This window comes from Pterocles gutturalis, unplaced genomic scaffold, assembly GCF_000699245.1.
Source record: "Pterocles gutturalis isolate BGI_N339 unplaced genomic scaffold, ASM69924v1 scaffold35440, whole genome shotgun sequence".
Taxonomy (NCBI): Eukaryota; Metazoa; Chordata; class Aves; order Pterocliformes; family Pteroclidae; genus Pterocles; species Pterocles gutturalis.
In genome coordinates, this window is record NW_010144538.1 from 5706 (window position 1) to 29271 (window position 23566).

At 39.9% G+C, this 23566-nt stretch overlaps 1 protein-coding gene across 1 annotated transcript; it reads right to left on the reverse strand.

Moving 5' to 3' along the window:
- Window positions 1–14245: 14245 nt before the first annotated feature.
- VAMP2 (vesicle-associated membrane protein 2 (synaptobrevin 2)) lies at window positions 14246–22283 on the reverse strand (the record flags this gene model as incomplete). The annotated part of the gene is made up of 4 exons (XM_010085133.1): window positions 14246–14812; window positions 16993–17044; window positions 18203–18361; window positions 22169–22283. Coding segments are annotated over 4 exons (343 nt in total), but the record flags the coding sequence as incomplete, so codon positions are not given.
- Between the last annotated feature and the right edge of the window lie 1283 nt (window positions 22284–23566).

Here is a 23566-nt window from a genome sequence, read left to right on the forward strand (position 1 = left end):
TTTGAACTGAACGCTGCTGCTACTGAAGTCAGTGGAAGCTTGGTTTTGTTTTCAGGAGACGATGTATACTGACTGACTGACTGAGTTTCCTGCAGGAGGAGAAGCCTGACAAACCTGGCTACACTACTGGAAAACAAAGTGGAGATTTTAATAAGCCTTTCAGGCAGTGCAGGAGTCCCTGGTAGACTAAGTCAATTCAAGATACTTAGTAAGTAAAGTTTCACAGTTTGTGTCCATAAATAAATTAGGAATATCCGATAAGCAATCAGAAATTATTTTTTTAAATTTTAATAAATTAAAATAAAAACAGAAAGGACAGCTCACTTTGCACTCTGTCATTGATCCACAGCACCAAGGAGTGAAGAACTGATACAAATTCTGTTAGGACAACTCCCTTTGATTTAAATAGCTTTGGGAACTTGCTCTAAAGACAATGGTAACTGAAACAGAAATCTTTCCCATCTTTGTGGATTACCTAATGTTTAATTGGTACGAGCTTAACTACGGTCCTTTCCTCGGTGCAGCTCTAGGGAGACTTTCCTTATCTACCTGGTTTCCCAGTTATATAATTTATTGGAAATTATGTAGCTGAAATATCCTTGGGACGTCTTCCTATCTGTCACAGATATTGGCACCGGCCAATAACTTTAAGGATTATCAGGTGAATGGGAAGCAAACACACAGAATCAAAGTGATCACATGAGCCTTATTTACATAGAAAAACACTAAAATATAGTACTCATTATCGTGAGACACATTGTATCCACTTGTAACGTGATACTCCCTTAGCAGTAGGAGAACTTTGGAATTCAATGCTTCTGTTGTGTAACTACACAATAAAAGAAATTAAACAATCAGTTTAATTCAGTCAAGAGGAAAAAAAAAAAGGAACACCTTTATATTCCTTAAAGGATAAAGGTTAAAGGGCAGAAAAGGGAAGCAGGAATTAGTAATCCTAAGTAGTATTAGCTAATTGTTGCTCATTAGAGGAAGGGTTGCTGTCATCTTAAAACACTGTGCTACAGGAAAGCTAAGGAAATATATTTGAGGAAAAAGGGGTAGTTAGAGCAAAACAAAAAGACTGAAATAAATCTTACCTTGCCAAAAAAGTGGAGCCATGAGATACACCTCCTGTAGGCAATTATAAAAATGCTGTAGGGCTCGTGGTTTCCTTGGTATCTGGGTAGAAAACTGGGTAAGCATCAGGATTTTTTCCTAGTGGTCTGAAAAACACATCCAGCTGCCTTTCAGCCCTTTTATCGATCTGGGTAATTTACAATTATTATTTTGTGTCCCCACCCCTGTTCTTTCACAGTGCATTATTAACCAGCTATTGTTAATAATGCTGGTAGGTTTTGCTGGATTCATTTAATACTGAAGAAAGCAGTGCTTAGTTAGGGAGGCTGATTCCTCTCATGCAGTAGTAGCATTCTTGTTCTTTTTAAATGAATACAGTGCAGGGAAAACAGTGACTTGGGGCAGCCTTAGAGTACATCTGCATTGTAGGGGCAGCCTATGAAGACATATTCAAGCCAGCTTTAAAATAGTGGAAACTCTGTGACAGGCACAGAGCTCAGTGTTGATGCAAAGCCCACCCAAGGAGCTCAGTCAGTGCTGAGGGATTTAGCCCGTTCTGCTAGAGCTTTCCTCCAGCTGGTTAGCACAAAGCAGGTTAGGGCAGACTCATCTCTACTGCAGTTGTTGCAGTGGTATCCTGAGTGGTGGTCCCTAAGAAGTTTGCTGAAGTGTTTCCTTATGTGTTCTCCTGCTCAGGTGACTACTAGAAAGAGGATAATTTCCCTCTGCAGAAAGACGTTATACCTTTACTTCATTAGTTTGCATATGGTCCTATCTGTGGTTCACTAGCAAGAGTTATCTAGCTCACATTAAGAGGAGTGATAAAAGCAACATGTTTTGACTAAACTTAGTGGCTTGTATTTAAACATTATGCTAATTTACTCATCTGTTAAATAAAATTTGTTGCTGAGTTTTATCATTCTGCTCTTCTAACCTGGTTTAGTCCAAGGCATGTGCACATTTCTTCTTGAAGCACAGAAGGCAAATTTGAGTTTCAGCAGAATTCTCTGCCCCCTCCTCCCCCCCGCCAATAGTATATAGTAAGTTACCTACTGTGGCATTTAAGTAACTTTACCAAAACTAAAAACTGAATAACTTTAAAATGAAGCCATCAGTTTGTCCATACCTGCAAGTCAAAGAATTTACATATCAGTTAGGCCAATCTATGTCTTTCCTTGCCTTTAACTCTAAAAGGAACAAGATAGGTCTGAACACCAGCAGAATTTGAGGTGTTTGGGCCTAGTCAGAGAGGATGCATGTGCTGCTCTTTAAGGCACTTCAGAAAGCAAACTGAAAAAGGGAGAGTTTTTTAAATGATGGATTTTATACTTCACTGGAACCTAATTACCAATGAATCAGCTTTTCTTGTCATACACTGACTGTCTGCTGAGACAAAATCTCTTCTTCTCAAGCTCTAAAATGTGATCAAAGCATATTGTGTCACTATCTGAAAGACATTATTTCATTGCAGACTGGATCATTGGAGCTTGGACTCGGGTCCCTCAGAAATACAGCCCAGTGCTCAAGACCAGAGACATAGCACTCCACAATGTTGTCACGAGTCCATTACAAGCAACCACGCCTCAAATCCTGAGAGGGAGCATCTTGTATTTCACACTGAGTTAATGTGAATGTCAGTTACAGAAGTCAAATCTGTTTGAACAAACTCTTTCCCCAACCACATGGTGGAGTACAGTACAATGAATTGTATAGGGAGGCTATTAACAAAATACACTTGAAAATTCCACTGGACCCATCTAGACACAGCCATTACTGGTGAAGTGGATGCACTCCATTGTTTCCAACTTAGGATGCCACTGCAAGTTAATTATGTAGGATCAGTCCTCTACAATCAAACTGAAACAATAGGAGAAGACCTGGTATGAGGATTAGTGTGTTGCACATTCAGAAAATTATGCTGCTGTTTGCATTCTGTAATAGCTTAATCTGAGGTGAAGCCTCAGTTCCACTTATATAATCAAAATTTGTTGTTGGCATCAGGGGAGTTTATATTTTGTAATACCAAAAATATTTCACAGAAAAGAATTGAATTTTCAGAGTTTACCTAGAGCTTTACCAAAGTTATTATTGATATACCACAAGGTGGAAAAGCAAAGGCATAGCAGGAATTCATTTCTTAAGAAAACTGAGTGTGGAAGTTGAAGACTCTTGGGTGTGAAGTCACACAGCCAAGCTTTGATGGCTTGGTCAAGCTAGGCATAAATATCCTTATTTGCAGAACCCTGTTCTCATCTCAACACAATTATAATCATCAAAGATGATGATCTCTCCTCAGCACACCAACATTTTATATTTTTAAAGCTTTTTTGTTTTAAATCCAGGACACAGAACTGTTAATTTGCTAGTATTCGTATAGTTAGTATTGGCATGTCAGTATCTGCTGTTAGAGGTGCTTACACTGTGAGAGCTCGGACATCATCAGAGAAGATGTAATTGTGGAGGGACAGGTGTTCTAAACGTGCTCCTGCAGCGGAGTAAGGGGTGTGTGAGAGCACTGTGGAGAGCTGACTGAAGAATTCTTTGTTCTCCCTTCAGTTCTAGTTTACTGACTTTGGTGAAACCAGTTATTAAAAGGGAAGGTAGGGAATGTTCTTAAATGAGTCATGTTTGTTCTGTGACTGTCGGGCTACGTCCGTAACTGGTTCAGTAGCTCTATTCAACTGGTGAGATCATTCCCATGCAGCACATGACAGAGGGAGCCTTTGTACAGACAGCTGCAGGCAACATGCTTCATACTGGCTCCTGACTCAAGAGATATTCCATGAAGGGATCAACAGTTACTTCTCCACGTTGATGCAGTGATTTCTGGTGCTTGCAAGAGTACAAGAAAGACCTGAAACACATGAGAAACTTAGAGCCTTTAGGTGCATTTATATTATATACTTATTTTTAAAATAAGACTTGAAAGAGTTTATTATGGACAGGTGAGATGATGTAATCAGTCACCCTGAGCAATGCCAAACCAGAGAATGCCAGTATGTAGGAGGCAGCCCTGGAAGCATCAGGAGAATACCAAGACCTTGATGGCTTAGTCAGAGCCAAAAAACCGTTGTTGCTAAACACAAATCTTCTCACTTATTTTTTCCATAGAGGAAGTGGGGAACATTTTCGTTACTTGAGAAGTAATAGCTCCTTTAGACAAGTTCCATTCATCACTATGAAACAGAGAACAGGTGGGATGAAACAGAGAGGGATGAAACAGAGAGGGAGACTGAGACAGTGCCAAAACCACAAAGAAAAATGCTGTTAAATTTGAGAATGCTTGAGAAATTTGAAGCCTGGGCTTGAAGTAACTGATTTACTGGAGACGAAAAAGAGATCTGAAAAACTGTTAAAATGAAGGCCAGCTAACAGCAGAATGGCTAACCCAAGGGACAGACAATGCAGTTTAATCCTGTATACACAAATTATGACCAATTTTGTTTTGCATTTGAGATTGAGTCTGATGCTGTTAAGTCTCTGTTGGCATCATTTGTGAAATAAATTAATTAGAACAATAAGTGGTGACCAACAGTGCCCCTGCTGTCACCGGGAGGTCCCACTGCATGACATTCCCTGGGGTGGTCACAGCTCGGCTGGCCAGTGCTGCCCAGGCCAGCACAGCCTCGCTTCAGGGCACAGCAGGCAGGTAGCTGTGCTGCCAGTCAGCTAAAACCTGAAAACAGGGTGGAGGTTGTGGCTTTTTTTCCCCCCTTCCATTAAGGCAGTTTTAAAAGCAAGACAAGATTTATTTTTAAATATTTATTTATTTATTTAAAGGAAAACAAAGTTTAAAAGACAGCCTGCTTTCTGTCATTGCAGATACTTAGTGATGTGCCCATTCTTGTCAATGCATTCTAAGGAGGGGAAAGCAGTTCTGCAAATCTCTACCAGAAGCTCCCATAGATTCTGCTATGGTCTGCGAAGACAAAACGATCAGAAATAGAAGCTGCTGGTTTGGGTGGGTTGAGGTTTGATTCCTCCCTCATGTCTGGGTCAAATAGGAGCAGACAGGTTATATGCTGAAGGGCTCCCTTTTAATGATTATGTGTCTTTTTGCTTCTTCTCTTTTTCAGACATATGTCACGTAAGTATGATGTGTTGTACAGCTACACAAGAAGTGTTCACACTGCACTTAATCATGTATTAATGATCTAACTGCCCAAAGACCATTTTTTAATAAAATTCAGACACAGGGATACCTGTAAGACAGCATTGTCTTAATGCCATCTAAGACACTTCAATATCCTACACAAGAGCCGATAAGTCTATGTATAGCCAAGGGAAGCTCATAATGGGCACAGCATGACCAAAACACAGCAATGCTGCTCATACAGCCTGTTTGGCTTTCTCACTCCATAGGGCTTCAAGTTCTAGGCTCAGCTGCAGAAGAATCATAGAATGGTACAAAATCTTAATTTCCAGAAGTCTCTAGCACTTAACACAGAGAGGGAATGAAAGATGAAGCTGCTTAACTGTCCTTAAACTGTGTGTATTGTGAACAGAAATGATACAAAAAGCAACTTCTTAAAACAAGATTTATTAGCACAAACATACATGTTACAAATGTCTATGATATTCTTGGAAAATATGTTCACCACTTAAAAAAAATCACTGTCCACAGAAAAGTACAGTAATATCAAACTTCGTAAGTCATCACAATTTTACCATCAAAATGCATGCATTCATCATTTATAAATGGAATTCCACTGACCTCCAGGTAAAGCACTTTAAGAAATTTCCTGGTCTCCACAACATTATTTTTCTTCCTCAGGTAGCTCTAATAAGATGCAAATGGAATATTTTCTGTAGAGGCACAAATCGTCATTTCTTGCTCAGTACAGCTGAGTCTATGAGGTGAGAGATGCTGTTCTCAGCAGACTTTCAGGTCCTTTCTGAGTGCATTACTACATAGCTTAACACTACTGTGTGGCCTTCAAAAGGATGCAGTCAAAGATTTGGTCTGGAGTTTAGTTTTTAAAAGGGCAACTGAAGAATAATTTCTGGTTATTCCTATTAGAGGAAGTAAAGGTTGAAGGATTAAACGGAAAGAGGTGGAAGAAAGGTTTTTGTTTTGCATTGCCATTCCAGCAGCATTTGAAAGAGGGGTGGCATTGCTAAGGTGACTTGTGAGGAGAAATAGTAATCTCAGTAAATCCTCTTCTTTAGTGCCAGTCTAGTAACTTAGTAGCCAATCAAGATTTTGTCACTGACCTCAGACAGTACAGAACTAGACTTTACCAGATGTCCTGAATCCAATCCTATGCCTATACTCAGCTTCAGTGTCAGAGGAGCAGGCTTCACATACACAGAGGGGAGAGAATGCACTGATATCCTCAGTGTGATCAGATGTGGCTTAGTCCAATGTAAACAAGGAAGAAAGAAAAGTTCTTGATGTCAGTGGAAGCTGTTTGAAAAATTAGGGTTACACTTACTCCCACTAGATGTGAATTTGACTCTAATCGGATCACTGCACAAACAAAAAGGCAAAAACATAAATTACATACACTTATGAACAACCTTGGTAGGGCTAAGAATATATCCAATGGCAGAATGTGCTGTGGAATCACCAGCCTTGTGAGATTTTCAAAACTCTTGAAGACAAACCCTGTGTAACCTGATCCAACCTCAAAGGTGGCCCAGCTTTGAGCAGGAGATTGGACTAGGTAAATCCCAGGGATCCTTTCCAACCTAATTTTTCTATCATTCAAAGGAAAGGCTTTTCCTCTCCTGAATTAGAACATGGCACAGATTCCATATCAGGCTTGGATTTAGTAAGGACAAATGAGTTTTTTCTGTTGTCTTAAAACAGAAAATGGGAATTTCCTATATGGTTAAGCACATGCGTTTTTCCCTCTGGGCCAAAGTGTGAAATACTCAACCATCTGTCCATTTTAAGTCTACAGTGCTGAATTGATTCGATAGCACCTCCAGAGGCTGCTTTTCTGTGTTAAGACTCAAGCATAAGTCATTAAGGAAAATACTAATTAGCTGTCTACAAACTCATTTCCTGCAATGACTAAAACAAGTTTGTAATAAGAGTTCATACACTGCCACTAAGAGAACTTTTTATGCTGCAAAACAAACTAAAGGTTGCTCACAGTAGATACTGGCTATGTTTCACCTCTTTCATACTTGGAAAGAGAACGTATCACCCAAATGGCAAATGCTTGTCTACGTATATAAGCACTTCTTTCGGAAAGGGGGAGGAAAAAAGAATAAGAGCTGTCAAATAAAAATTTAACCTTTACAACACTTGGTGTTTCCTCCTCAAAATGTATTTTTTGCAACAGACAAAGGATGTTTTTAAGCCCCATCCTTGAGTAGGAGGAACTAATTTCTAATCTTTCAGTAGTGCTGATATACATAATGTGACTAGTATTTTATCACATACGTGGTCGGGGGAGGGAGGACTTTTCATGTACAAGACAAAGTAATTATGTTTTTCATAACAAGTAGTGGGCTGTCAGTAACATTTTATTGTGCAAACCTGTGAGTGTGTCTTAGCTACATTAGCATTTTATTTTATTTCCAAGCTGGGGAAAAAGGAAATGAAACATAGATTGAATTTAGCATTTCTAATGAGAAAGAATATTCTTTCATCAATAAATAGGCTTTGGAAGCTAATTATTCAACTGTTTGTATAGCTGCTAATCACTTAAATAATACAGAAATAATACTTAAATAAGTAATGGTTAAACTGCATACTCATGGCCTTTACTATACATTTCTACTTTTATTCAGAATCTTTTGTCCCTTTATGTTTCATGAAAGGCTGAACTTGCCTTACAAAATACACTACAGTGTACTTAGTACACAGTAGTTTGCTAGTGGCACGGTAGCCATGCTGACCACTGAATTTTGAGGTCCAGCCAACACTACTATGACTAATGAAGAAATTGTTGCAACCTTTCAGATCAATACTATAAATATTAATAGCTGAACTTCTGAAAACAATTATGCATTGTGTATCTGTGAATTTGTGGCTCCATTATATGCGCTATCTCAAACATCGATCTTACAAAGAAAACAACAGCAGCTGCCATTATTTACACTTACTTTAAACCAACCTGCAGCTTATCAGGGAGAGAAACTGATTTCAAAAGATAGATTAAAATATTAAGAGCTCTTAATTCTTTTAAACTCTTTTCATTAGAAAAGCTCGGGCCACCACCACATGTTCATATATAAATGACAGGAATGTAAAGGATTCACCAAAGTGATTGTCCATCCTCTCCTTAGACCATTTATTGGTGGACAAGCATAGATACTATAGTGGAACAAGGGTAAGCAAAATAATCATGCTGTGTCAAAAAGATTTCATTACTGGCAGACTGAAGTGCTATATAGCAAAGCGGGCATTCAGTATGTATCTTTACTGCACCAAGCACTCTGGAGCCCTTATTTGACTCAAGTCCTTGACCATTTCTATAGCTGACAACATCAGCATGTCTTTGGACGGTATACGCCAAATGGCTTTCTCTGCAAAAAATACTAGATCATCCTTCCTGCATGTATCTCCTGCATTTTCAAGAAAAAAAAAAAAAAAAGTGAGAGGAAGTAAATTCAGCTACCATTTGTCATAGTTCATTTTCAATAATTGTCCCTATGCACTTCAATAGACTAACACTGCTTAGTTTTCACATATGAAAGGCGCTCTTAGGTATAGCCACTTATAAAAAGGAGTTTACTGAATGTTGGCTGTATTTCACTTAAACCATTTCCCAATTTACTATCTTGTCATCATCACACTATCCTTATCTTCTGTTTCCTCTCCTTTCCATCAAAACTGATGAAACTACTGTTACAAGAAATGTTAAATACATTTAATTAAAATTCCAATGTTATGACTGAAGTAGTGTAGCAAAAAATGCTGTTGTCTAGCAATCAGGAGCCTTCTTTTGTATCACATCATTTTGAACCAAATTCTGATCCAGGAGACATATCCTGCCCACCAGCATTCTCATCCCATCAGTGGAGGCTGGTTTGAGCACAGCAGGGCCATAGGGGGAGGAGGTTCTGCTCCACTCGGGCCTGCCTCAACTCTGATTGAGGTCAACAATAACAATATGGCAGAAGGCAGGGAGCCAACTCGGAGGGCAGCAGAACAACCCTAGCCCCAATATGCTATGTTCCAAATACACTATGGTCCAAAACCACAAAGGCTTTCTAAGAGAAGGAAGAGAGACTTGAAGAATAATGGAGAAGCCAGACACTGTGAGAAGAGCTAAAGAATGGAGAAGCTTTTTTCATAATTATCTTTGTTGTTCTCTATGATATTTTCTCTTTGAGAACAAGTACTTTGGCCTTTTAAACTCACAGCACGTGGCTTCTTTGGTTGAGTGTTACGTATGAACCACGAGGCTGTATTCACGTTTTAAACAGGTTATGATTTTTCTTCGGAGAGTTAGCAGATGTGATACAGTCATGACAGAATGAGGTTACTGCAGAAATGACTCATTGTTGAATAATCAAGTGTTTACTCCACCAAAATTGCATGTAACCAGACTGCCACAGTTTTTCTGCTTTATTGTAAGATGTGGCTATTAAATGTCAGTGCATCAGGAAGAAAGGTAAACTCCTTGGGTGGTTCAGAGATCTTTTTATGCATGTGCTTACAGGCAGACAGTTTTCTGGTTCTCAATGGAGAAAAGTGCTACTGAGCACATCAATGGAGACATACATTAGTGAAATGAGGAAGGGAAATTAGCTGAACAGGAAAACAAAATCCTTTCTTGAAGTGGTATAGAGAAGTGTTTCGGAAGGAGACCAGATGAAGAAAGAACAATTGATGTGCGGTTCTGGTTTGATTGTTTCATACATCCCAATCTAGTATCCCTCGTGAAAATAATGTCACCATCTGAGAAATCTTCAGCTAATAATTTCTCTGGATACAATTAATTTTTTTAAACTACATTCTTCAGCTTTTTTGGTTTTGTTTTTAAAAAAAAGGTAATTTGAGGGTGCTTGTGCTTTCTCTTGCATAAAGAAACACATGCTCAAATGTATCTCATCTAGCAAGAGGGACCTAAATCAGGTGAAAGGAATAACTGTCTGAAAGAGCATCCCACTCTTCTGACTACACAGGGGGCCCAAAAGGTTTTGATCTGTTATGGGTCTAAAGTTCAGGTCAAGACATGAATCCAGATCAAAGAGACTTTGGTCTCTTTGAGGCTTTTCTCCAATACTCACTGTGTCCATTAGGAGCAAGCCCAGTGCTTTATATAGCTACTGGTTTAGCCCTCTTCCTGTTTAAAGGGCAGGAGAAGCAGGGTTGAGATCTAAATCCTGGATCATGCTCAAGTGCTAGTTTATTTGCGAACGTCTAGCACTAACATGCACAATCAAGGTGCTGGCATTAAAAAATAGTAGTATACATACTCCCACTAGGTGGATAACCTCCCATGGAATAGAGAAAAACACACTCCATAAAAGCATGAAAAAGAGTTGAATAATGGCTGAGCTTCTAAAAGTTGCTGAAGTTTGAGTCTCCCATGGTAGATGCACTTCTGAGAAGGATACATCACCATTTTACAGGTATGCTCTAACACAGATGTCAAGTCATGAACTTGCTCTTAAGCTAAAATCCATTGTATTCAGACAAGAAGTAGCTCAGCTGTTCATGAAGTTAAAGTTATCTGAAGCCACATCAGAGGAGCAGTGACAGAAATGAAGCACAGAAACAGGAGAATTTCAAAAGGTCTTGCTACCCAGAAAAAACATAGCAGATTGTGGCTGTTCTGATTAATTCCTTGCACAGTTAATAATGTCCTGTTCTTCCATCATTGTGAGTGTTTAAGACAGTTATTGCACATCACTATTTAAAAAGAAAAAAGCCAAGTATTTCACTTGCCTGTGCTGTTCTAGGGGCCAACCTCATGCAGGTTCCAATAGAAATAAAGCACCAGCTTTAAAAATCAAGCTGACACATTTCTAAATCACTTCTTGTCTTACAGACTCTAGGTTACATTCAGAATCTTCATTAGATTCTCCCTTCCTCCTTCTAATAATGTTGGATTATGCTGGACTCTGCTGGATTGACTGTGTGGTTACATAATGTTGTCAACTGAAAATCAGGTCAAGGGTCCCTTGTTTGGGTTTCCACTCTACTTGCTCCTGCAAGTTCTGCGTACCATTTTTTTTAGGTTTAAAGCCACATTTATGTTATTGGAAGGTGACCTAAATTAGAAGGAAGGTGGAATGCCCAAGCAGAACCTCACTAGCCTGTGGATAGTGGATGCAGATAACACTTCTTCAGCCTCAGAAGCTGATGCGTGCTCATTGGCAAGCCAAACAGCAGCTGTGGTACAAGGATAGACCAGCTCCTAACCACCCCAGTTCAGCTGTGCTGTTTCTGAGTGGAATATCATGCTGGCATCCTAGCTGTGCAGCTGTAGAAATCAGGAAGAGTAAGCACTTCTTATAAGGACAGAATATGCAGGTCTCAAACAATGTCTAACTGGCTAAAGCTATCAGAGTCCTTGCTTCCAGCCAGAGAAGTCTTCAGTTCAGTCCCCAGGACAGCAGTCAGAAAGCAATCAGCCTTGCAGGCCCCTGAGGATTTGCTGGGGAGTGGGTAAAATGGAGTCCCTTTGTGCCTTTTTACCAGCCCGAGCCTAGGCAGTAGTTGGTGAGGAACAGTCGTAGTTGAAATTCTACCCAGTAACAGAAATTCTAATCAGTGCTGACTACACAAGAATGATTTAACCTTTTCATGGGAAATTTACTGTTACAAGTAGGCAGTTGTAACTGCATGGACATTTTAAACGCAGAGGCAGGGAATGGAAAGCAATCAATCCTCGCTTCAACACAAATAAGATCTCCAACTGTGTTTATATAGATTGTTCTCTGTACCAGTCTACGTATAGGTGATGGTGTTGCACAATCTATGACCCTGAACAGTGCTATATTAACATAGTCTCCTTGCAGAAGAATTAACCCTCTGCAGGAGAAGTTTGACTTTGGGTCTGTACATCAAAGAAGGATGTACTTGTTCATGCTTCCTGGGCTGAATTAGAAATGTTACTTGGCTTGTCTTACCGACTGCAACCAACCAGCACAGCACAACTAGCAAACACTGAGCATTCACAAACACGCTATATGTAAATAACTTAAAAGAGCTAAACACATTAAATTAGCATATTTCATTAGCACACAGGAGGAAATCATCTCTTCACAAACATTGTACAACCCATCAAAGGCTAGGTTTCTTGACTAAATTCTTCCTTGCAAATTCTCACCAACATTTAGCAGTGATCCCCATTAGTTACTGTTTTGAGGGAGAATGAGTTCACATTCCAGAACCAGCAGTTTCTCTTCTGTGCTCTCCCCTAAATCACCCACTTTTATTATTAACTTGTTTGAGATATGTTAGCTAGGAGAATGTAAGCTTTGCATCCTTATAGCAGTTTCATTTGGAAACTTTCCATCTTTGTAGCTAAAGGATTCAAACTCTTTGATGTGTATTTGCTGCCATATCAGCTAAGTAGTCAGTTCAGACTCTCACAGGAGAAGGAACTATCTACATTAAGGATATGTATCAGCATATAACCTTACTGATTGTACTGTCTCCAGTGAAAGGTATCTTCATCTCTTGAGTCCTTTCAGCATTCCCATAGAGAAGCCCTGCCCAACGTGGGTATGGGTCACAGGGTCTCACTCTTAGGAGGTAGTTCTTTCATATCAGCTATCCAAATATCTTAGTAGTTCCAAAAGGGCCCTGAAACTGGACAGCTTATTCCTTTTCCAGCGAAGGCTCAATGATACATAGCATTCAGTTGTGGCACCTCATGCAGTCAGGCCCTTGATGACAACAGATTTTTCTGTCTGGCCCATGAGGATTTTAGAATTGTTTATAGATTCACTCAGTTGAAGGACTGATGTGAAAACAGCATACCAGGGTGTCCAGTAGCACGTTAGTAACTTTGAAAGTTAAGTTTCATTAAGACTGTGTCCACCTACTACTTAATGATATGAAACAGTACATGTGGATATGAAGTAATAAATATATAGGGGAAAAAATCTAACTGGAGCATTTCAACTGATCATTGCTTATTCTCTCTGCAAAATTCTACTTAAGCACAATTTGTATGTACATCCACTGAAACAAACTAGCCTGGGTCTCTGTTTTTTTTAATCTAAGACCATATCAAGAGAGATGCTCCATGGTGGCAATATTTACACTCCTATTATCACAATTTCTATGCCCTAATTAAATTGTGGACAAAAAACCCCAACAATTTTTTCTTTTTAAATTCTATGAATTCTTCTTAGACATTCTAAAGGAGTTATCCTAAAAAGACCCTTCCAGAATTATCCTGCCTCAAAATTTGATAATTCATTTTTAGTTTGGTTAACTATGATTAAAGTATTCAGTGTTTAAAAAAGAAAAAACAAGGAATTCAACATTTGGGAGAAACCCTACAACGGCATACAAGAACTTCTCTCAAACTGGAATATATAATTTACATTAATTACATCAAATGTTAGTTTAAACTAATTGAATACGCAAAATATCTCAGCTGAGCACTTTACAAAGACAAAAACTGTAGTTTATGAACTATATACATACACATACAAATTAAATTAAATTTTTAAAAAGCCTATTAAAACCACCACTTTGGGACAGAGTTTCTCTGCCTTCCTCTTTTCCATGAAAGCTTTGCTAGGCACCCTCCCCTTTCTTGGCCTCTCCCCACTATTCCCTCTATTTACCCATACCACCTTCTTCCTAATTTTTGAATGGTCCTCACAGTGGGGACCATTCTACAAAATGGTGCAGAGGTAGCTTCCTACAACTGTGCTGGGAAACCACAGACATCACCAAAGTTGTTAATGTGCTTTAAGTTAGGGCTGTAAGTATTGGGGATTGTCATTCAAGAGAGTCCAATGAAGTCTGACAAACAGTGTCTTGAGTTTTTAGCAAGAGTCTGTATCTTGATCATTTATGATGCTTGTATTACCATTTTGGCATTTCACTTGTCTTTTTCAAGATTGTGCTAGCCAATGCTTTTTTGGTTGTCATACAGTTTTCTTTCTGACTTTCATATTAAAGCCATCCTGTTTGTACAGAACGCCCCATAAGGAAAAAATTAAATCCATAAAAGATAAGAATCCAGTCCTAGTTATTTTTCTGCAGGCAATGCTTTTAGACTTGGATACCACAACTAATCTCAAAAAATCTGTGTTTCATTGGCTAAGTTGAAATAAGATGCCTTACATGAATATTTCTAAGTACCACTCTCTTCAATGGGAGTAGCAGATACTACCTCAAAATGTTACATCTGATAGTGGATTTTTGCCATCCAACTTAAGGTGCTCAGATTGAGCATTTTTGGCCCTAATGTTTGCTGCAGCCTTAGGTTTGGGTCCAATCCACCTGGCAGTGTCCCTTTAGGCAGGGGCTTCCCCATAGCTTCATTCTCTGATTCTGAGATGTTTAGGATGCTTTTCATTATACTACAGTTTCTGAAGGTCAGTGCATACACATTTTAAGACACAGTGATAAGACAGTGTATGGAACTACTTGGCAGTATTTAGCTGGTACAGTTTCTTGTGGAAACAACAGAATTCCAAAACACACCACGCTGAATGCTTATGGGTTATTACAAGCAAAAATCCCAAGACACCGGGAATTAAAAAGCGGAGTTCAACAAAGGAACACTGATATCGTTGGTTGATACGAACACGGCTGTGCCAAGTCTTCCTTCTTCGCTTTTTCAAGTGGAGAAATAAACTAGGAAAGGAAGCAGAAGGGGGGAAAAAAAGGCATAAACCAACAGTTATTACAGAGTTACTGTTGTGCTTTATCTCACAGAAGTGTGTGCTGTCAGAAGATGGCAAACACCTTTAGCACATCTTTACTGAAAGAGTATGACATGTCTTACAGCATGCCTTCCTAGCTGCAATGGAGATGCTCCTCCTGTGTCAAAAGGAGTTCAGAGGGGGAAAGGAAGGGAGACTGTGGCTCAAAAGATAGAAAGGGAAAGGACTGATAGTGATGTTAGCCACCATCCCCAGTTACAGCATCACCATCAGTCTCACATGTTGTAACTCTTCCTTCAGCAGGGACCCAGCTTGCTTTTCCAGGGCCCCACTACCAGGATGGTAGGAAGCCTGGCTTGGGCCATTTCACCACCCATGAAATACAACATGGTATTCCATGGTACCCATGGTAGCTTGTTGCTGTGAGGAACTACCCAGTTTATTTGCACCTATAGCCAGCCCTGCATGCAGGGTATGATCTTGTTCCCATTTCAAATCAGTGACTGGAGAAGCCATGCAGGCCTTGTCTGTGACAGCACTTGGACACTTGATGTCAACAGGATTTAAACATATACTTGGGAGCTACTGTAAATAAATACATCATTGAGTTCAATACACAGGGTCCTTCCTGAAGCTGCAACCTTTAGGCACTATTACAGAAGGACAAAATAGACTGAAAAAACAATTTAAAATTCAGAGCTTAAATACATTTAAATCTCACTAAACTTGCACTAGATCTCACTATGGTGAGCCATGACCTGGGTTTGATGATGTGACACTGAAGTTTGTGCTTAAATACCCTAAACCCAACCTAGCCATGTCAAACCTGCTATTTCTGTTTCTAAACTTATCAGGACAGGCATCCAACATTTAAAACTAGGAGGGGAAAAAAGGTTTTTACTTATGTATAATTTCAGTAAGGAGAATTTATGAGCTATCTATCTTGTCTGCTTTTTACTTTCTTGTTAAGATACACATAATGGCTGGTGATGCATATATATCCAGCAATCAGTTCAATGGCTGCACATCTGTCTTCTCAGGTTGCTGCACTACACTGCAGAACAAAGGCCCATCTTTCCCTTGAAGCCAGTTGCCTCGAGTACCCAGTTAATATAGTTAATTAATATCTAGCCATTTCCCATTCTTGCTGTATCAGTGTTACGAAACCCTAGAATTATTCTGGGTCACTCTGGTGCCAGCATTTGTAAGACTGATAAACTGCCACATGTATCTCAATCCATTTAGTCATGTTTACAGATGATTCTATAAGCCTCCTTTACAGAAGCAACAGAGGAAAATGGAAACATGCTGAATACAAGGCATGTAATTTGAGAGCTGGGAATTAATTCACATCCATAGTCTAGCCTCCTGGTGAATCTCTTCTGGGTTACTAGCTGGGTTGTCTAACTCAAGAAATCTCCCTTTTACGAGTTAATGCCATATTACAGTTATGTCACATAATGGCTGTTGCTAACACAGAGGTTACATAAATAAAATGTTCAGTTCCTGTCATTACAAGATTCTTGGCTCCCAACCAGCATGACTCTTATTATTCATTCATGTGCTATCTTTCCTATAACAAATGTGTGGAATGGGATGATCTCTCGAAACAATAAATCAGTAAGACTTTGGGCCATCTTTTAACAATATTTAGGTATTCAAGATGCAAAGGGATTTTCAGAAGCACCAGCATTCTCAAATTACAGATTATTTGGTTGGAACTAAGCACCTACATGCTTTAAAAAAAAATCATCAGATGCCCATTTGCCTGTGGGCCTTCACCCTCTTTTTATAGGCATAAGGTAATTTGAGCATTACTGTTCTCACCAGGAAACACCAGGACTGTGGCACTGGTTGTAATGAAAGGAAGACACTGCATAAAAATGTATATAAACATGAAAAGGGAGAGTCTTTAATCCTAGGGAAAGTTATGTAACATGCTAATGTAAAATACATTAAATGTCAACAAATTCTACCTATACATGTGTCCAGAGAGTTTGCAGTAATTCTCACTATAACAGCATGACACTAGAAGGTGAATTTCACAAATTAATCAGTTGAAATATTTTATATCATTTTTTTAATACATCAGCACTTCATAAGTCACAGAGCTATTGAGATCATAAATGAAAGAGAAAATGAATTACTCACTTATAATTATAATGAGAATGACTGCGCATACTACACCAAGGATGATCATCATCTATAAGAAGAAAGTTATGAGAAAAAAAAGAGAAAGTCAGGTTTTCACATGAAAGGCATTATCCCTCAGGTTTTTTGCTTTTACTTAGTGGCTCATTTCTTGCAAAGACTCACTGCAACAGACTTGTTAAGGCACAAAATTTAGTGGCAATTTTAGGAACAGCTGACCACCAGCAATAGACATAGCCTCTTGTCAAAGCTAGCAAATTCTTGCCCATCAGCTAAGATGCAGTGACCAATCTTGTCCATTTCCAGCAGTAAAGAAAAGGTAAATTTGCAAGTAAAACAACTCCACAGGTGATTCAAGTGGCTGGATTCACACATGGCCATGTACTACTTTATAGCAGAGTAACTTGATCACTTTTCACCATGTTCTTGTAGTCAGGGAAGAGGCAACTGGAGATGTCTAATGCCTAGCAGTTAGTGCTGGTTTTGTGTACTTGTGGTGTTGAGAGAGGTAGCCTGTGCTAGCAGCACGGTTTCCAGTGTGTTATCCCAGAAATAGCTCAGTGCAAAGTTGAAGTCTGTTCCCACAAGAACAGATACATCAGAGCCAGCTGTGCAGGTCTGAAAAAGCAAAGGAGAGTGAGGTTCCCTCTGCTCATGGGAAAGGATCAGACTTTGAAGACAGTAGAGGAGAGAGCTGGTTGATTAAAGGTCCTGCTCTGTCCTAATCTGTCCCTCCTTAAAAGAGACTGTAACTTCCTCACTTCTCTCAGCAGTTTGTGGAACCAAGTATTTTTTGGTAGTTTACCATCCTAAAGAAAGATCAAGAGGCTTGTAATCTCTCACAAGAAAAAGGCTTATTTTCTCCCACTACTAGTATTCGCTACACCTATTCAGGTTTTGTGGTTAACACAGGGAACTGACATACATTCACATGGAATGCTCTCCCATCCCTATCTCAGGCACTGACTGAAGCATCAAAATCTGTATCTACATTTTATATACTGCAGAAATTATCTAAAGAGTAGGTTTTGGTAAAGATCAAAGTTTCTTGACTTATTATCCTGGAGCCTCGAGGGCAAGGCATCTCTTTCTCCCCTTGACAAGTAATAGACCACTTAGAGATCCCATCCTGCAAGCAAAGTCCCCTTAAATGCAAGTAAAAGTAATGTCTGCCGTGACTTGATTCTCAACAAGCATTTACATTCCTTACCTTGCAATTTTTCCACCAGTATTTTCTCTTCAGTTTGGCTGCACTGGTTTCAAACTGTGAGGCACCTGCTTGCAATGCATCTGCCCGGTTGTCAAGCTCTGATAGCTTCTGGTCTCTTTCTAGCACCTTGTCCACGTTCATTCTCATGATGTCTACCACCTGCAAAGGTACAGCCTCACCTTAGATTCCACACACAGTAACTTCGAAAGTCACTTGTATGTTCACACTCTGGAATATCACATATCATACTGAAAGCAGCCATTTGCCATTATGGTATGTGATGGCAGTTACCTGGACAGTGCCTCAAAAACCATGCCTATGGAAACAGACACAGTGAAAACAAGATGAACATGGTTATACTGTGCTCAGATGCCCTTAAAGGTAAAAAATGATGGGACATTATGAAATACTGTAATTAGTTTCATTAAAAGTTTTGATGTCTTTTAGCCTACAATAAGCTACTTCACTATAGATACAAAAAAATGGATACCGGTACTCCTACTACAATTTGATTGACGTTTGTCCAGTCACCACTAAGATCAAGCCATTATTTTCTTTATACATTTAATATAATTTCCTTACCTGAACTAGAGAAATTGGCTAGATAAAGGCCACTAAAGAAAACCATATGCATTTTGTGACCAAGGAATTTACTCATTCTGCAGATCTTTCTTGGACAAGATGGCCCCCAGCCATAGTTTGAAGTCCGGCTTGAAAGTGAAGGAGAAAATTTTACCTGGAAAAATTCAGCTCGAAGTTTAGCAGGGAGCTCATGCCACCTCACTGCACAGCCTCAACACAAAAAGTGTGCACAGCCAGTACACAATAGGTAAGACCCATTCATGCATACATTTTATACATTAAGTTAGACAAAAATCCTCTTCTAGCAAGCCAATAACTCTAAAGAGCAATCCTGTGCAAATTCATCACCAACGTAAATGTTGGACAGTATATCAGCCTCAGTAAAGTTGTGTCCACTTATTCTAGCAGTGAATATGGTTGCTGGACTATTACTTCTCATACTCTGTAACAAGGAAGTCCATGTTGTTTGTATTTAATATAATTTAACTTAGTATTAAATATATTATTGAAATACAGTGTGATGAAACTGGTAGTGGAAGAATCTTTGAAAGGATTGGCATAGGGTTACATGCTGCTCCAAGACTCAAAAGGTTTGTTTTACTTGTCCACCAAAGCTAAAACAAAATAAATTGTTTTGGTCAACCCAAATTTTCTTGCTTTTCCAAAACAAAACCTTCCAAGCATTTAACTTAATATCAAATTTTTTAAACATTTTGTTTTAATTTCTCAGCTAGTATTTAGATAAATTTTGTCTTGGCATAATGTTTTGTAGTAAAAATTTTCAACTATTTGATAATGCTGAAACAAAATACTCTAACATTTTCTACTGATTCTCTCTTTTTTTTTTTTCTCAAAACTGTTTATTGAGTTTAACCTGACTGCAATGAACACTTGTCCAGATGAGATTGCATTTTTATCAAATAAATAAATGTTTGTCTAGATTAAAACCAAGATCTGAGCCTTAGAAAATAAGCTTGAGGATGCCTAGAGAAACCAGAGGGAAAAACCCAACATGGACATAGATCATAGAATCATACAATCATAGAATGTTTTGGGTTGGAAAGGACCTTAAAGGTCATCAAGTTCCAACCCCCCTGCCATGGGCCGGGACACCCTCCACTAGACCAGGTTGCTCAAAGCCTCATCCAGACTGGCCTTGAACCCCTCCAGGGATGGGGCATCCACAGCTTCTCTGGGCAACCTGTTCCAGTGAAAAACTTCTTCCTAATGTCTAGTCTAAATCTACCCTCTTTCAGCTTATACCCATTACCCCTTGTCCTCTCACTACACTCCCTGATCAAGAGTGCCTCCCCATCTCTCCTGTAGGCAGATGAAATACTATATCAGCATTGAAACAGCATTAAAAATGTCAGTTATTTTACTAAGACCGAAAATTTTCTCTGAAGCAAAGTCATGATCGTGTTGCTGAGTTTTGGGTTTGGGTCTGACGTGCTATTCGGAACAGCACTTAGAGGAGAATAGCCAAGAGCATAGTGCTGTGCTGTGGTGTTTGGTGCCACCTACAGATTACTTTCCCACAAGACAAGAAAGAAAAACAACCAGGAAATAGCTAGTAGGAAGGTCAAAGCAATGCTTAACAGGTTGGATTCTTAGGCGCTATAAACCAGTTTCACCCGTAGTCACCTCACGGTACTGAAAGCCCAGTGGTGTTTTTCTCTCCTGGCTGTTCTTACACTGCGATTTCCCTATTAAACAAGGATCTGCTGACCATGTGCTGTCCACTCAGAGCCCTCAGCCTCCTTCTCAAACTGGAGGCAAAAATAATGTGGACCCACATATCACCCACATAACCCTCAAACCTAAGAGCTACTGACTGTGCTCTCATACTAGGTAAGAGTTACTGCCAAAATTACTCCATCGTGCTTCACAAGAAGACAAACTTGGATGGGCTTGAGTGAAAAGTCTCAGAATACAGAGTATCTTAAACAAAAAGGCAGGGGTTCACTAACCTCACTGGAGCCATCTCCATTCATCTGCTTGAAAAGCCCTATGTATCTGACCTGCATCACTCGTTTTAGACAATAACTACCAATTATTTTTCATCTTCTAGGGACAATTACTTTTGTTGTAGCTCACACAAACATTACAGCAACATCATGATGTAATATCTTCAGGACAAGAAGTTTATTTCATTAGTCTGACCTAAAATAAAAGCTGGAATGCAATATTCCTTTCCCCACTGAGAGACACTCCAGTAATGTCAATGAAGTTAGTGCGATATGAAAATCAGTGATAATGAAAAAAACAGGCCTAGAAATTTCTGCAGACATTTCTGCAGCCAGAGGATGTTCTTGTGATCAGCTCCGAGCATCAGCAACAGGGAGGCCCTAAGGACCCTGTTTCAGATCTTCAGCAAAGAAGTTCTCAAAAAGACAAAGCTCAATTTGACAGGTGTATTTAATTCATCTTAAGAAAAGCATTTGAGTTGGATGTTGTAAGGTCTTCTCTACTATTCTAAAGCATACCTGGGGCTTTTGAAAATAGAGGCCTTTATGCATGTTAATAGCTAATTTCTAATGTGTATTTTTTTTAATTGGCATTAAACAAACAAGCCCTGGCCACTTCCCCATGGACACTAAGCAATTAGTTACTTAAGTCCGTGTAGGAGTTTAGCAAAACTCTGTACTTAATACCAGCACGCAAATCTGCACAGCAGGTGTGCAAGGATGCTACAGCTGTTACTGTACTGCTGGTATGTTCAGGGACTACACTCATGAGCAGTGGCATGCTCATTTATTCCCATTATCACAGCAGTTAGATGAACACTGGCATTCCAGCTGAGGTGACAGGGTAGTCTGCATGCTACAAGAATTTAAGGATCCATGCTGGAAACAGGCATGTGGTCCTCCAAGACCAACAAAAGGAGTGGGGATTTGTTGACGATGCTGTTATGACAACATGTGTGAGTGCCTTTCTTTGGAGATAGCTCTGGCTAATGAACACAGCCCTCAGACGTACAATTCTTGTGGCTTAAATCTGTCTACAAGAGGCTGATGTCTGTCCCTGTGAAACAGCCTGTGAGATTAGCATCTAGCCTTTAGGAACGCAGGAACATGTTAAAAGACCTGGCTCCACTATGACGTTTCCTCCTAACCTGACTGCTTGGGATGAGTTTCTGAATTGGCACCAATGCCCACATTTATTCTGCAGAAGTGTTACTGGTACAAGCATGTTCATAATCTATCTTGTACTGTCTGCCTCCTCATAAATGCCATCCTTTGGTAAACCTGATTTCCTAGATCCAGTGCTGTCAGACAAGCAGGAGTTGCTGGATCACTAGGGAGGAAAGCATCTTAAAGAAAAAAAAAAAATAATCACATCAGCACCTTTGGAGTGAGCAACAAATCACCTAGAGCCACTTACCTCATCCACCCGGGCTTGTGTCTGCTGCAGCCGTTTGTTGCTTGACACATTGGTAGCAGGAGGTGGCCCTGCAGCCCCAGCATTGGTGGGACCTGGAGTAGGAGCTGGAGCAGACCTAGATCAAAACCAGAAAACATAAAAAGTGACTGAAACCATCTTCACTTGTTCACTACCCCTTTTCTGGAACAAGTCAAAAGTACATATGTCTTAAAATGTCTTTCCATTGTCTCACATCCCACATTTTCCATTCCTGGATCACAGCCTTGGTGTCCCTTTCCCTCCCATGCTGCAATTAATTTTCACACTATTTCTTGATAGGACCATATCAAACTCTTCCCCTCTCTTGCTGCCTTTTTAAACAGCAAGCAATTCAGATTATCAATCCTAATTTAGGCCAATGACCAAGCTGATCACAGGCCTGAGTAGCAGGGCAGAGCATGTATCCCGTTAAGGAAACAGACTCTACTCCAGGTATTTTGTGTTGATGCTATAGGAGCCAGGGCTGTGGCCCTGCCTTCTTCCTCAGTGTGCTGGATGATGCACTCCCCTGCTCCTCGGTGTTTGGCTGGAAGCTAACCAGGTAAATTTAAACAAAGGGAGAGGAGAAAGAAATGGAGGAGGAAGTGGGGGTGAGAATTGCACACAGTGGGTGGTTAGTCATCTCAGGCATTCAGGAATGCTTAACCACTCCACTGGTGGTCACCAGGCTTGAACATTTGCCACAGGCCCTGGATGAGTATTTGCAGCAATGCTGTGAACAGAGCCCTGATCTCCTGTACATAAATTCTTTTCTTAAACATCAACACTGGCTTTCCCCAGCTTGCTTTAAAACAAAAGACAAAACAGAAGTCCCTTAAAATCCAACAACAGATCCGGTCTCTCTCACTGCATGAGCTTGTGCAGGCAAGTCACCCTGCTGCCCTGACCAGGGTCCCTCAACCTTGGCCAGTCATTCTGCACACCCACACTGTAACCTGTGAAACCTTACCTTTCCTTTCAAGGGACCCCTGTCACTTCCTCCTGCAGAGAAATAAAGCCCTTCCTGAGGCTGCAGAGGAAATCCCTAAGCATGTGAACTGAAAAATATCACAAATCCCACTCATGCATTACCAATGCCTTCCCACAGTGACAGACTGAGAGAACACAGTGTTTCTCTGTGAATCATTCATTTTTACATCCTAGGGTCTGATTAATGCTGCTGGAATTATGGCCCCATTAAAACACTGTCAAAGTGCCTAGGGGCACTAAAGTTAGTTCCTCAAAGGTACCTTAAGCTGCAAATTTCAGTTTTGAGAGTATTGCCTGTGGGCTGAGATCCCCACAGGTAACACTGACCCTCCCAGACTCCCAGTGATGGAGCAGCTGCTTGTAGACCTGGAGCACTGCTGTATCTTCTTT